General features: G+C 43.2%; 1 protein-coding gene across 2 annotated transcripts in view; it reads right to left on the bottom strand.

Moving 5' to 3' along the window:
* The window catches only part of SNX18 (sorting nexin 18), a 29,645-nt gene extending 14,596 nt beyond the window's left edge, over positions 1-15,049 (bottom strand). For both annotated transcript variants that reach the window (XM_064437915.1, XM_009506151.2), the window contains exon 1: positions 13,151-15,049. In XM_064437915.1, the coding sequence (XP_064293985.1) occupies positions 13,151-14,720 (1,570 nt within the window). In that variant the 5' untranslated portion in view covers positions 14,721-15,049. The remainder of the gene's footprint in view (positions 1-13,150) is intronic.
* Between the last annotated feature and the right edge of the window lie 580 nt (positions 15,050-15,629).

The following is a 15,629-nucleotide window of genomic DNA, read 5'->3' as shown; positions in this document are numbered from 1 at the left end:
GATCACGTACCAGTGATCAGGACTAGCTTTCAAAGATTGAAGAGGGCCTGGATCAGATGCTGTAAGACACTGTGCTACATTTATTTCTGTTCTCAAAGGTGGGAAAAGCAGATGTGAATGCTGTTTTTCACTGCCCAAAGCCTGATGTTAAACAGACACCGGTGCCCACTGAATGCTGCTAAGGGCTTAAGAGAAACTCACAGGTTTCAGTACTTGTTTTGAAGTATGAGATTAGACAACACAAGATGATACATTTAACAAGGAACACTTATAGTAATGTGCTAGCAGCCAAGAACAGAGTGACAATGTAAAAGTCCTGCTAGAAATAAATATTTCCAAGCTGTAAAAGGGTGCTTGGGAGATACCGGGGTGGGGGGGAAGTGTATTGAGTCAGTAAGTTGCCGATGCAAAAATCAGGTTGCAATGAGGCTGCTAGAGTCAAACACATTCAGGAAAATTAATTAAAAACAAAAAGAATTCCTGAACCTGACAGCACTTAGGTTTGGATCAAACATATTTTCACATCACCTGCAGTTTTATTACACTAATAAATGCTTTGGGATTGTGTGAAGAGTCAACTAAGGGTGGTCTTGAATCCATATTTGTAATTGCATTCACTCTCCCTCCACACTGTAAGTATGTGTATATACACGTAAACCCATGCTGATGCATACGTGCCTCCAAGCTCTCCAGCTCCATGGTATCATCAGTGCACTGGCAGCCAGCCCTAGACTGGTTCCTCATACACAGTATACATGACACAAGACCAGGCTGCAGCCTGCAACATGACCAGAAGGCAAAAGTTTTGGGGTTCAGCTTGTGAAGGCTGCAAGCAAGACTGCTCTTCACTCAACTCCTTTGTCTACTTGAAGCCAGGTCTGCTCTGTGCCTGCCAGCACAGGTGATTGGAAGATGAAGAGTAGTAACTGCTAACGGTGTACCATCTTCCCACTGCCCCATCTCCACCTCTCCTCAAAGTACCCAACATCAGATTTTGAGTGCTGCATACAGCAGTCAGGAACAAAATGTCAGCTGTGTCTGAAGCTACTAATCCAAATAAAGGCAAGCCTAGAGAAAGCGAATCCTCCGAGGCAGGAACCCTTTTTGCTCCGTACTTGCACAGTGCTTACTACAGTGGACATCTGTTTCATGTCTGGGCTTGCTTGACTCTTAAAAAACACAGGCAGTAATTACTGATACTGTTCATAACACTACCAGTATTTCTGAAAAATACTGCATACAGTAATACTGCACATGGGATGAAACACAAAGAAGTATCAGCTCAACACTGCTAGAATACAGCACTCTAAGCAGTGGTAAGTTTCTGTTGAAGTCAGGGAGGTCTGCAATTCAGGAACGCGTATCATACATTAAGTCACCCATATATCAATGCCTTCAGTATCTCAGTCCAAAACACTGAACTTAACTCACACAGCTGGTAGGAGCCAACAAGTTAAATACTTACATGCTATCATGAAAATGCCTTTACCACTGCAGTTATTAAAATATTTCTTTCACTTCAATGATGAATTACGCTAAAGCACAGCAAACAGATTTCTTTCAGCAGTAGTGAAATAACAGTTTACATGTATGCCAGTTATGATTAGTACAACACTCTTTCAGTGAATACTCATGTTCTTGTTACTCTACTTCATACCTTTAGCTAAGGAATTATTGCAAACCAACTGAAAACAGACTGAAAGAAGACATGGGAGAAAAAAATTAGTCCTGTGGTTCCCCTTGATATCTTACAAAGAACGCTATTTCCTGAAATAAAGTTTTAATGGAGCTAGGGGAGGGAGAGTGAAACAGTAAGCTGGGTGCCACCTCAACAGTGTGTGCTTCTCCTCATGTGATGGCTCTTTGCCTTTCCCTGGTGGCTCTAGCACTGCCAGGAGGGGGGCGAGCATGGGCCAGCCCACCCCTGGTTGTGCTGCAGGTAAGAAGCAGTAAGCGTTCCAAGGGACAGAAATGGGGCACCTGGTCACCAACTCCTCCAACCATAAACCTGCACTTAATTCTACTTGTAGACTCTATTCATAAATGATACTGTAAAGGACAACACCCATAAAAATGGCAGAATGGAAAAAAACCCAAGGAGGGTGATCATTGTGGCCTTGACATTAGTGGTAACTGTGGCAAAACCAAAGAGCACCATATTCTTGAACACTGCCTTTGAGAAGTCCCTTGGCCAACAGGCTTCAGTGTGACAGCAAGACCTTGTGTCGAAGTCTGAAGGCTCCTCTGAGAGATGGCTCCCTCACAGGGAAGGACAGCTGGGGTCAGAAAACTCTGTGATCTTGAAAGAAACTCACAAGTTTGACAAAGAAAATCTCTTGGCAGTTGTACCTTGGAAATCTTGTGAAAATGAAATGCCCCGTGCAATAAACAATTTTTCATCTTTCTACTATTTATACTTTTATAAAACATAAAATTTGGTGCATTACTTACCAGAAAGTAAAACAACTTATGTTTCCATGCCATTCAGCTGGTCTAACAGTACGCATGATGTGTCCTTCAAAGCACGCTACTGAAGGGAGGGCTTTGAACTAGTCTAACAAATCCCTTTTCTTTACTTTTATTACAAGACACTGATATGAAACACTATCTCTAAAAGGAAGGGAGAAAACAATACATTCATGATGTTGCTTTCAAAGGATACAAAAGCAGAAAATATAACTAGAAATAACTTTTTGTTTTCCTTACCTAATGACTAGGTTATTTAACTACAGCTCTTCCTTTAAAGATTTGAAAAGGCAAACTCTGGGTAGCCCATGTGCACATAGCAGTTTTGATTTACCTTCCTTCTGAAACAAACAACTGTGGAGGAAACAATATTTTCTCTAATCCAGCAGACTGCTGCCAGAACAAGCCTGTCTACATGGCTGTCCCACTTACACCAGATCTAGCAAAGATGTGGTTACAGGATGATTCAAATGACTAATCCAACAAAAAACTGCATTTGGCCTGGAAGGGAGCAACGGTGGCTTAGTTTCATCAATGGCTTAGCTATGTGATCCAGCTCAGCCTGGGGCTACACAATCATTAGCTTCAAAACAAGGGAAGCTGCAGAAGCACCACAGGAGATTACACATATCATGAAATCCTACTCTGAAAAAAGCCCCCAGACTTCCTTCTCTCAATTCAAAGTGAAACGACAAAATTGCACGTAGCAGGATAGAGATTTTACTATGTTGACAGATTATTTGCTTAAGAACACTCTGAGCACAGATTAACAAAAGAAGCCCACATTAAGATTCTGCAGATTCTTTACATTGTCTGGCCAAGATGTAGAATGGAAAGAGCATAATGGGAATTTGCCTGAAATTAAAACCAGAAGTCTTCTCCAGTAGGGACTGAACTGTATAAAAGACATCTCACAGGGAAAAAGTACCATTACAGTTATTAATGTAGGAATGACTTGCTACTATAAAATCTGGTTTTACAGTTTTAAACAGAAAAAAGCAAATGATCTCAACATCAAAAACAAAATTATGAAGTCACTTGTTCTTTTGGAAAGTGCTAGCACAACAATGTTTTGAAAACCAGTCTTTCTAATTCAAATATATTCTTTTCCTTATGGGTGCAAAACTACTTTAGCAATGTTCTATCTTCCGTAATGAAAGTTAGAAACATATATTAAAAATATATAAAATTGCAATTACTTTAGTATTACAAGGGTTTGTTTACAGATACATAAAACGGCTGTAATACTTTTAGAATCTGCAACCTAAAAATAATTTTAAAAGTGAGGTTTATTTTTTATTATTTCATTGCCCATTGCTCAAAAAAACACAGACTAAAATAATACTATCGTATAAAACTAGGCTTATAAATCACAATACTATGCTAACATCTAGATTAACATTGCCTGACTGAAGGATTATTAACGTCAGACAGAATTATTTGTTCTTCCACTTACCCTGTTGCAAAGCTCATCAAAAGCCATCACCCAGAGATGCATTCTTCAGTTCAAAGCACCTTCTAATCTACACAACTCGGGGATCATACACAAATAAAATAGTCTTTGCTAGAGATTTCGGAAACTTGATCAACTCTAATCTCATCTGGTGGTTTTAACATATACATTGATTTAATCTATAACTGATTAACGATGGTGTTAGAATGCACAATGTCAAATGTCACTCAATTTTTAAGAACTACCAGGGTTAATGGATACTATACATGTCTAACTAACCTTTTTAAAATTTTAAAGAATGGGATATTTAAGACCTGATTAGACTTTTTTGTGCCAGCTGGTCTACACACACATAGGAAGACCATACATAGCCAATTTATTTATCCAGATCTACAAGGACTGTAATCATACCTGTGCATGAGGCTCCAAAATGCTCATGCTACTGAAAAGTATTTGAATTATCACATTGGCAATGTACATTTCAGTTCTAGAGTCCCCCAGAGGAATCTATAAGCTTTGGTGTGCAGCACCTCCAGTACGAATGTTTTGCTGGGCCACACTACACCACACTTCTATATGAGCAACCAGCCATAGTTTACCCTTGAAACAGTTGATAATAGGAGGTGAGAACAAGGTGTCAAAGTAAGTGAAAGAAACATTACAGAATTTCAGTTTATTGCACCTACTGCCCCATATAACCCCACTAAAAAACAAGCCCATAGTGCTAGGTAACCACATGTAAAAACTGTGCAAAATCAGATGGAAATTTTCCATTCAAATCTTGAAATCAGTGAATTTAAAACTAACGGATCTTTAGATGCATTGTACACAAACAGTGTTTTAAGCAAACAAATGACCTTACTTAGGCCACTAAAGAATGTTTAAATTGGGTTCATGAGTAGTTCTGACTTTATAGGTACCTACGGTGATGACGGGCCTCCTTTCAGACAGGAATTATTCTTATCTTAAAATCCAGCTAAATTGTGTTTATTCCTGTCCATTATCACAAACATAGCATTTTGCACCACAGCCTGAGAGGCAAACACACAGTAACGCCAGTTTTGCCCAACTATAAGGCGGTCTGTACTTTTCAGCACTCACATGTGCTATTTAAGGAGTTTTTCTTTGGCATGGCTTCAGCAGACACTAAAGACTGGGGGGCACAGAAAGAAGTGAAACTTAAGCTAGGCTGGTCACTAGAAACATGGTACACTTATTTGCTGGCTAGAAAGCCAGTCATGTTCTTCGGGATGGTCACAATTGAAAGTTTAAGCAATCACAATTTGCAGAAGTACCAAGGTGAAAACTTATTGATTCAAAGTACTTCTTACTAGCTTACATCTAAACAAGGCATCAAACAGGCTTTACAATAAATCTCTGTTTTCCCCAGAATTTAAGTTGATCTATTACAGTCTAGTCATCATAGGTTCTGAACACTAGTTTCTCGCAATTAGGATGCTAAGAACAGGCACTTTTCTGCTAGAATGATGCCTACAGACTCTAAACAGCTTTTGTAAATGCCCTCTTCATAATGCTGACGTCAAGAGAACAACCTAAATCAGAAGTTATGCTGTGCACGCATGATATAAATTTATTCTTGGTAAAACTGGTTAACAGTATATGAGCAGAAATGTCTCCTCTGGATCTATAAAGGACGAATATAAGTCACAGCCAAAATGGATGTAAGCATCATTATATGAAATGGTAACTTCTTCAAAATTTTCTTAAGATTCATGGGATGTGGGTGGACAGGAGAAGACACATAACACTGCATATCAATGTCCATATACCATTATTGAGAGAATCAAGTATAAAATGCAGGTTCTACCAACTCATGCATCCCTCTTTATGGGGATGCTATGGAAGACCTGCTTTTGGATGTGGTCCTCTGTAAAGGCCGAAGGGAAGCAAAAAGGGAGCACAATTTATGGTGTTCACTTGTCCATCATCATCTGCTTAGCTCTGCTACTGTCCTAATACAAGTAAATACAACATGCATGGACAGTTTAACATAAATTTGTAAGAAGGGAGTTGAGATAAAAAAAAAATGCAGATGCTGCTCCACTTTTTCCCTAGTACCCTTTAAATGCTCTTTCATAGAAAACTGAATGCTACAGTATCTCTGTAGGGACAAAAAGAAGTAGACTCCTTATTGCAAGAAAAATATGCAAAGTAAACCATTATTAATGTAACCAATTAAAATATATTATATGATACAAAAGCAGAATATGTGAACTTTATAATAATATAATACTATATTCATACTATAAGAAATGCTATCCAGTATATATTGTTGTATTATAATATATAGAGAATATTATCGTTTTATAAAAGCAGATGATGATTGCCCTTTTAGGAGGAAGGGATTTGCCCCTTTGAGTTGGGGCTTACTTAAAACTGCAAAACATAGCTATTTATCCATATAAAGATTCAAAATGATAAGCCTGAATAAACTACAACAGCAAGTTGCTTTTTATCATGGGACAAAAAAAAATGTAAACTCCCAATCATAGCATCAATCTGCTTTTCACATTGTTATGAAAGAACTGCACATAGGCATAAAAAGGGTAGTTCAGTTCATCACAATACACAAGTTGTCCACCCATGTTGTTTACCTACCTAAAACAAAGGCTGAAACCATCACTCCTTCCTGCTCTGCTATAATAACAACACAAAGTCACTCACAAGAACTGAACAGATTTTTTAAATGTATATATTCTACGACTGATTTAACGAGATTCCACTCCAAAATTTAAAACACACTTTTCACTATTTTTTTTTGTTGTATTTAAATCCTCATGGCCTTCATAAAAGATATAAGCAAGATTGTCTAGAAAGCATTTGCCATTTGCTTCCTCCAGTCTCCTAAGACTCATGTTTTGTGGGCTAAGCCAAATGTGGTTTCATTTTCAAATTCTGTGCTATTTGAACCAAGCAATTTAAAAATAAGGTACCAGGTGGATGAGTTTATACAGCCTGCACACATTAACTTGGCATTTTAACTGTTCAAACAAAGTCTAACATGAAGTAATGGAAAGATGCTGGAAAGGCTGAAACATGTCCTTGTCTCAAAGGTGACTTGCAAAATAGAAAAAATCGGCCAGCTTGTTTGTTTTTGATAATGTGCGTACAATGACTTGGAAGAGTTCTGAGAGCTACTCTCTGTTTTCAGTCTACCAATTCTTGTCTTCTGTGTTTTGATGGAAGTCCTTTTAGCAAGACCTGGAGTTCTTTGAGCTGCAAGAGAACCATCTCACCACCTAGATTCTTCATAAGCTTTGAGCTGAAAAGATATTACATAGTCTTTGAAATAAAATTACTTCCTATTCCTACAAAATCATTCTTAATTCTTCAATACCTACACAGTCCTGCTACTCTCTAGCTGCTCACAAAGGTTTTCCCACTGGACAGAGCCTTACTGCCTGCAGTGAACAAGTACCTGTAAGAGCACAAGAGCTGACAATGCACTGCCTGCAGTCAAATCTACTACAGAGCTGAGCTCTAATAAAAACCTCTCCAGCCTGTTGGGACTAAGTGGGCAGCCTGGATAGACCTTCTGATGTGCCATAACATGTGCTGTCTCTCTCCCACAGGAGGAACAGTTATACTCTACTACCAGCCGGTTTTGAAAAAAAATCACTGGGGTTTTAACAGGTATGAAACATCTCTCTGTCATCAAATGTGTATGATATCAGGCTAGCAGGTTTCAAAAGGTAGCAGCAAAGAGAAAGACATCATGACTGCATGAATCTTGGTCCCTTAAAAAGTTAAGGTAAGAAATTATTACAGAAGGAGTGAAAGAGAAAAAAACTAAACCCATACTTTAAAATGACTTATGCATCTTTTAGGCAGACATGGAATAGAAGTTCTTTTCTCCCTCTTTCTGATTAATCTTCTTCAAGTAAGGCTATTGCTCAATTTTAGTCTTGTTTATTGTTGTCCTCTGTTTTTACATACACCAAGGAGTTTCATGCAGTTTTTAAACACAAAGATTCTTTCACATTTTAGCCATCTAAAAGTCTCAGTTTCCTCCAGGTTACCTTCAAATACTGGGAGGTAATATTGGGTGATTCAGCAGCAAGCAGACAATGCTACATCATCGCTGTTACGGCAACCAGAGAGGCAAAAAAACACCAGTCATCCTGGAGCAACCCATCTTTTCTCATCAAAGTCCTTCAACAGATGAAATGTAGCCTCCCATCTCTTTTTACTGTTGTAAGGGTCATCTAGCTAGGATTACATGCCTAGCTTTTAGCCAGTAGCTACCTGAGTTGAACCCCATGCAAAGTGTATGTATCTGAGGGGAGGGGGGAGTGGGGGAGGAAAGGTGGATAAAAGAAAAAACAGGCATTAAAACACATCTGCACAACAAATTTAAGAGGTTAGAAAGTAAGTGAGAGAAGCACTGCTTTTACACTGTGATACAAAATTTTAGGTGTGAATTTTGACCAGTCTGATTTATTTGTGAACGCAAGTACCACTACTTCCACCTGCAAAATAAAACAGTGCTGAAAACATTAGAGAGTTCCAGGTTTCAGTGTTGTTTGGAGGGTTTTTTTGATGCATTTCCAGCTGGAATGTTTTTTCACCTAGAATTCTGTAAGATAGTCTAAAAACACACCTCGCACATTCTTCAAAGCCAATGTCTAGAATTACATTTGCTTCAGGTAAATAAGATCATTTGCCTTATTTTGCTTTTCACAAACAGTGATCAAGAAGCAAAAAGGTAAATCAGATTTTTAAAAAATAATTCTTTTAAATCTTGGCATGCAGAGGAAACAGAATTGCTGGCTACATCTTATTAGATGATAAATCAGATATTTTAGATATTTAGACCACGTTTGCAAAAATCATAACCAAAAGTCTGCCTAGCCTTTAAAAGAAAGGAGAAATCTGGAAGCAGAGATGAAACAGCAAGTTAGTCAGTATTTTTCCCCACTTTCAGGAATCGCAAAAGACTAATTATAGTAATTCCTCAAACAAAAGTTGAACGAAACCTGAAAACCCATAACTTCTCTACTCTCACTAAGCAAATATGAAGATAAGATAGCCAGAGAAGCATAAGCAACAGTACTAGCACACACTATCTAAAATTCTCACATGTGCATAGATTTTCTGAACCTGAACTTGCACGGGCCTGCAGTGAGCATTTTTGTTGAAGATTATTGAAGTGAGAAGATCTCATCAGTTGAGTAAAGCTCCAGCAATAAATATTTAGGAATTATTTTGCCAACAATGCCCAGGGAATTTCCACAAGTAGACCCTAAAAACGCAGAAAAGGCAGCATTATCCATTATAAATGAAGATGGGAGGCTGCTTTCCTTCTCAAAATTAAGGCAAATGAATCTAGTGTTTCCTGAAAGATACACCAGTTCTGCAAAAGAAAATTACAGAAGTGCAGCTTAGTTTTTGAGCCTACAGAACTTAATTTTCTTCTTCCACAAACATTTTGCCAGAGGCTAAAAAACCCTGTGTATAAGTATATCTAACATATTTGGATCTTCCAGTCCAAAACACACAGGTACACACAGGAATACTTTCACGCAAGCACTTCAGAAGCATTTAGCCATGGGGAGTTGAGGGCTAGATGCACACAAGTATTTGGTTGCTTAGATGCTTGAGACACTACTCTGCCATCATCCACCCCTACAGATGCCAGTTTTCTTTTCACCACTCAGTTCTCCAAATAAAACCTACAAAACAAGTTTTTTTTCCTAAGGGATGTATGCCTTGGGGCTGGTATGCTCTGTGCCAGCCTCAGTAGGACTCTCAAACCAAGCACTTCCAGATAGAAACATGGGGTTTCCAACTCAGAGCATTCTTCACTGTAGGGCTCAATCTAGTGAATCTTCAGACCTGGACTGGAACGCATATGAAACTGGGCAAGGTGTCTCACAAAGCACTGACAAGTTGATCCTCAACTCGCATGTGGAACAGAGAAGTTCAAATCCTTCCACTGTCTCTTCTGGAGCAGGAACTTTAAGTCCTTAAACACTGGGTGCTCAAGATGAAGGAGGCAGAGGGAAAGGAATCTTTTTAAATCTCCTATTGAAGCTATTACCATTTCAACAAATTCTTACAATATTATTAAGGTAATAAACAGTTTGAAAACATTCCCACAGTCCATTGGTTCACATGTTTTACACAAGTGACCAAAATTACAATCCCTTTCTGCACACTTCAGGTCATGGACGATGTCCTCAGCACAGGAGGCGGAAAGATCTGAACTCCAGAGCAATTAAAAGCACAACAGTTAACACATTTTCCTGCTGATACACAGAAAAAACAACAGCGGGGTTTCCATGGCTTTGGTTCATAATTCTATGAGAAAAGACAAAACCCAAATGGAGGGAAATCTTTGTCTCTGGTTTACAGATTCTCTGTCCTCCTTTCTGCAGAAGTTGCAGAAATGATTAAAAACCCCAGAGGTACAGACTTTTCAGTCCATACCAGAAAACACATTTCCAAATCACATTCAGCAGCTGTTCAACTATCTGCAGTACAGCAAACCCCTAACAGGACAATGTAGTTGAATATTCTACCCACAGACATGGGCACACTTTGGGCACAGCTTCCTTTATTTTTTGGTCCTTGTCAGGTCCAGGGAAATACAGAAATGGAGTCTAGAAAAGGCCTTGGTTTTTATTCCAAGAGGACAGTGTACTTGTACTATGTAGAAAACAAAGGAGAGGTACTCCTAACTTCAGAATTGATCTTTTTAAAGGCACGGCCATGTAAGCAATGCATCAATCAATCAGGCTGCTTTTTCTACCACTTCTAAGGGCACTTTGGGGTCATTTTACTGCACAAACAAGTTGTTCACTAGAAAATAAAACACTTGAAAAACAACACGTCAGCTCTATTTTTCAGATGATCTATTATCACCAATAGATATTTGTTTAGTCTATACAGACAATAATAATTCTGAAAACTGGCAACTATCCCAGACAGTAAAAATAAAAGAAAGCTCTTACGTTGTATGAACACCAAACAGTTCATACTTTCATCTAAAGTTTACATTTGGAATTGAAAAGTTATACCTTGCTACAAGTAACAATTAAGAGTAATAAAACAGCAATATACTGGGTGTAAAATATATCTGCCTCTCAAGTTTGCCTCCAGTATGCCTGTTTTGTAACAGGAACAAAAATAATAAACACATAACCCGGTTCTAACCCTGTTCCAACCATGAATGTGGGCTCTCAAGACATCAACCTCTCAAGCCCATGCCGTTTTCTGATGGCAAGTTTGTACCAGGGGCAATAGTCTATTGAAGGCTGTGTTAGCCCAAGAGGTGCTAGGGCATTAACACCTGCACACAGACTGGCCGTACATTTCTCCAACCAGCTCCAGGACAGTGCTCTGGCACAAAATCTACTCTACAGATGTCATGCTTATGTACTGCTCTAGTGGAAGCTCATTTAGATAAGCTTTCCTCAGTTCAGCAAGGTAAACCTAACCAGTAAGCACAAACTCCAATAGAACTATAAAAGCACATATCTTATTATTTCAGTTCTCTCTTCAAAGTCTTACCTCCAAAAATACTGCAGTGAAGGACTCTATAGAGTGCTAAACCCTGAGGACATATTATTTAAACAGTATATACAATCTGCTGTTTTTTTCCACCTAATGAAAAAATCTTTCGCTTTATTTACTTCCAGAAGCTTACAGATAATCCTATTATTAGTTGACAACTCACTTTAAAATGCTATACTGCCAATCATCAGGCATCACCACGGCCACCCTTCCCTCCAAATTTAAAATACTTGAAAGTTGTTAACAGAACACCACCACAGCAGCTAGCAGAACAACTCCTTAACGGTTAGATTGCATACTTCCCTTTTCTCTTCAAAACAGTATTAAGTTTCCTCTCACAATTTTCAAGATTTGACAGAAGAATGGAAATTTGACTCTGATGCTTGCAATTTTTACAAAAAGCTTACTTTCTTGAATAACAACAAATTGTGCACTTTGTACCAACTCTGTGTCCTCAGGGTTTCCCCAGCAAGCATGCATACCTCCCAGAAGCCTGCCTTTTTGATCTGTTGGAAAAATGCTTCCAACTGTTATTATCATCAAACTCAAGGAACTGTTGTAGATGCAGAAACCCTGGAAATATCACAAAAGGGCACAAAAGACTGGTTCACTGTGACTGACAATTCAAGCTCTGCCTCTTGGGATGCAGAACACCACTTATTAATCTCCAAAATAGTTTTCAATAAAGCTCATGTGTTTTCTCAGGTAACTGTTACACACGTCCATTTCTGCAGAGCATATGTGATATTTTCTTCCCCTCTTTACAGCTCCAATCCCCACCCCACCCTGATCCTTGAGTTGAAAACTACAGGTAAGGAATAGAACAGCAAAAAGAATGAATGCTGGGCTAGTCTTCTCACAATGGTGAAGAATATATGAATATCATTAATTTCACAGTAGGAAAACAAACATAGTGCTATAAACTTCTATTTAACTGAATAAGTGTAACTAGTTATACAGGAGATTATTCTTTTTTGGAGTTTCTTTCTCTTTGATGCATCACAATCAGCAATCTGAACCTCAAAAGCTAGAAAGATGCTGAAAGTATAACTGGTGAACATCTTTTTATGATAGTAAGGGCAAAGGATGAACAACTCCAACTAAGAACACAGTGGCAGACCATCACTCTTACAAAGGCACCAAGAGAGTTTAATGCATGGCTGAACTGAGAAACCCCAGCAGCTTTAAATGTCTCACCTGACTGTCTTGACACTGCACAATGCACACACCACCACACACACCTCAAACAAGGTGGTCAATTGGAGAAGTACCTGCATCTTCATGTTACTTCATATTTATTATCTACTAGACCAGATATTTAAGACACCTAATGCACATCAAAGAGTAATAGCTGTTTTCATACCACTTGATCTACAGGGTTTGTAAACAAGCCCATTAACTTTTAACTTATCAGCAGTATAGGCAGATGTGGTTTCTTTCAGAGATACACAGCCAAACGCAACAACCTCTAACCAGTAAAATTCCCAACTATGCCTTGACCTTTGGCACAGAACAAAAATTGCCACTGATGTATTTTTTGTGCTTTTAGCAAGTTGACCTGAGTAAACACGGAAAGATTTAACTCTAGGCCAGCAAGCCAGATGCAGGGCAAATGTAGCCCCTGGTGCCTACATCTATGTGCATACCACTGATAAGTAAAATTTTACTATTTCAGAAAACACATAAGGGTGTTACCTTTCTGGACATGGATGATATCTGGAAAGTTAGCCAAATGCCCTTGATACAGCGCTAACAAATCCATCACAGGGTCTAGGTCCTGCCGGGGCTGATCTGCAAAGAGGTCCCCGATGGTGTCATAGGCTTCTGCAGTAAAGGCTATGGCTTGGTTGAGGCCAGCTGAAAAGGCCTGCTGGTCCAGCTCAAACGCCTGACTGAGACACTTAAAGGAGTGCCCCACCTTCTGGTATTCCTTCTTGAAACCAGTGACTTGTTTGCGGGCAAACTCGTTGGCGGTGTGATTAAGCTGCAGGGCGCTCTCGTCCATCTTCTTTGTGAAGGCTTTGAAGCCATCCACCTGGCTTTCCACCTCCTGCAAGTCCAGGCTGGCCCCAGGGCCTGTGGGGACACTGATAGTCAGGAAAAAGTTGGCACCCACCATCTCGTCCTTCTCAGCCTTGCGCTTGCCTTGTTTCCAGGCCTTCTCGTCTGTGCTGGGACAGGTGAGGAAGTGCTGGAAGGCATCGCACTGAGCCAGCACGGGGTGGCTGCACATGTGGTCCATCCACCAGGCCAGGCCTTTGCGACGTTTGGAGATGAAGTCCTCCTCGAAGCGGCCGGTGGCCTGCTTCTCTGGCAAGTGGGGCACGGAGATGACGGGGAACTTCTCAGCCAGCCGCCCGTAGAGCCAGTCAAAGTGCTTGTAGCGGCGGTGCACCTGCTGCCCGGTGTGGCTGGGCACCAGCTTGTAGGCGATGTAGCTCTTCATCCCCTTGAACTTGGTCTGCTTGGTGGGGTCCTCGATGGAGCACTGGAAGGGGTAGGGGTTCTCCTGCCACTCAGGGCCCCGGGGGCCCAGCACCACGCACAGCTTGTCCCCGTCCTTCACGAAGCCCGATGCCTCGCCCAGCACGAAGGCCTCCCCGCCTGACTTGACAAAGGTGGAGAAGCGGTTGAGGTTGCGGCTCACCGTGGCCGAGCTCTTGGCACCGCCGCCGCCTCCGGGTGGGTGCGGGTGTCCCGCCGGGTGCCCGCCGCCACCGCGGGAGCCCAGGGAGAGCTCAGACCGGGTTGACAGTCGGTAGCGGCCGGAGGACCCGCCGCCCGCCGCCTCACAGTCGGGGTAGGAGCTGCCCAGGGCGCCCGGCTCGTCGGCCACGGTGGAGCTGTCGTCCCAGTCATCGTCCCAGTCGTCATCGCTGCCCTGGCTGGGCTGGTAGGGGCCGCCGTAGGGCGCCGGCGGGAATGGGTACCCGCCGGCGGCGGGGGGCAGCGGGAAGGCCTCTGCCGCCGGAGGCGGGGGCTGCTGCGTCGCCGGCTTGAAGGCGGCGGGGGTCGGCAGTGGCTCGAAGCCGCCGGCCGGGAGGTTGGCGTAGCGGGCGGGCGGCGGCGGCTCGGCGGCGGGGGCGCGGATCACCTGCACGTAGGAGGCCGGGAAGAGGCCGCGGTCGCCGCGGCTGTTGACGCCCTCCAGCCAGCCCTCGATGTCCTGCTCGCTGCAGAGGCTCAGCACCTCGTGCTCCCGCAGGGAGATCTCCCCCGGGTTCTCCGACCTGAAGTCGTACAGCGCCCGAGCCCGCAGCGCCATGGCCCCGCCGGCCGACCGACCGACTACCCGCCCGGGAGAAGGGGAGGCTCCCCGCCGCCGCGGTGCCGCCGCCACCGGGGCTGCGGCAGGAGAGCGCCGCTGCTCGCCTCCCGGCTGAGAGTCCCGCCGGCGGGGACGCTGCGGCGGCCGGCTGCCCGGGCTGCGCTCCGCTGGGCTGCGGGTCCCGGCTTCACCCCGGCGGGCGCGGCGGGGCGCGGGGGCCGGGCCGGCGGCCGTCCCACGTCGCCAGTTTCGCTAATCCAGGGCCGAGAGGCAGGGCGGAGGAGCCGAGCGCAGAGCGGCCGCCCCAACGATGGGCCGGGCCGGGCCGGGCCAGCCCCGCCCCTTCCTTCTCCTCCCCCTTCCCCTTCCCCTTCCCCTTCCCGTCCCTTCCTTCCGTTCCCGCCCGGCCGGGCGGCAGCGAGGTCCGACAGCCCCCGTGGGGCGGCGGCGATCCCAAACCGAGCCGTTTTCAGCGTTTCGTGCTCGGTTTTCCCGGCTGTCACACCCGCACGTTCAGCCTCTTTAAGTCCCGTGGCTGATGTCCCGTAAGCCTCCCCGCCCTCTGCCGCCCAAACACATGTCCATCCCTCCCGACCTGACCCCCCCAGAGGCGTTCCTCCCCGCCAGGCCGAGAAGCCCGCCGCCGCCGTGGGTGCCTGGTGTCCCTCCCGCGCGGTGAGCGGGGGGCTCGGTGCTGCCGCTGCTTCAGCCCCTCTGCCGGAGGTGCATCGCGCAGATGCCACGGCGGGCGACACGCTCGCTGTGTCTGGAGGTCCATCTCCGGCTGGCTGTTGCTTACAAAGAAAAGTAAGGTTAGGCTCAGGACAGCATGCATTTTAGTTGTGGATAATGTGTATTTCGGCTCTTTCGAAAAATGTGGTCGTCCTGCTGATTTTGGTTTCCTGT

This window comes from Phalacrocorax carbo, chromosome Z (genome assembly GCF_963921805.1).
Source record: "Phalacrocorax carbo chromosome Z, bPhaCar2.1, whole genome shotgun sequence".
NCBI classification, from domain to species: Eukaryota; Metazoa; Chordata; class Aves; order Suliformes; family Phalacrocoracidae; genus Phalacrocorax; species Phalacrocorax carbo.
Note: the sequence above shows the minus strand (reverse complement) of the source record. Positions and strands in the feature narration are given on the sequence as shown.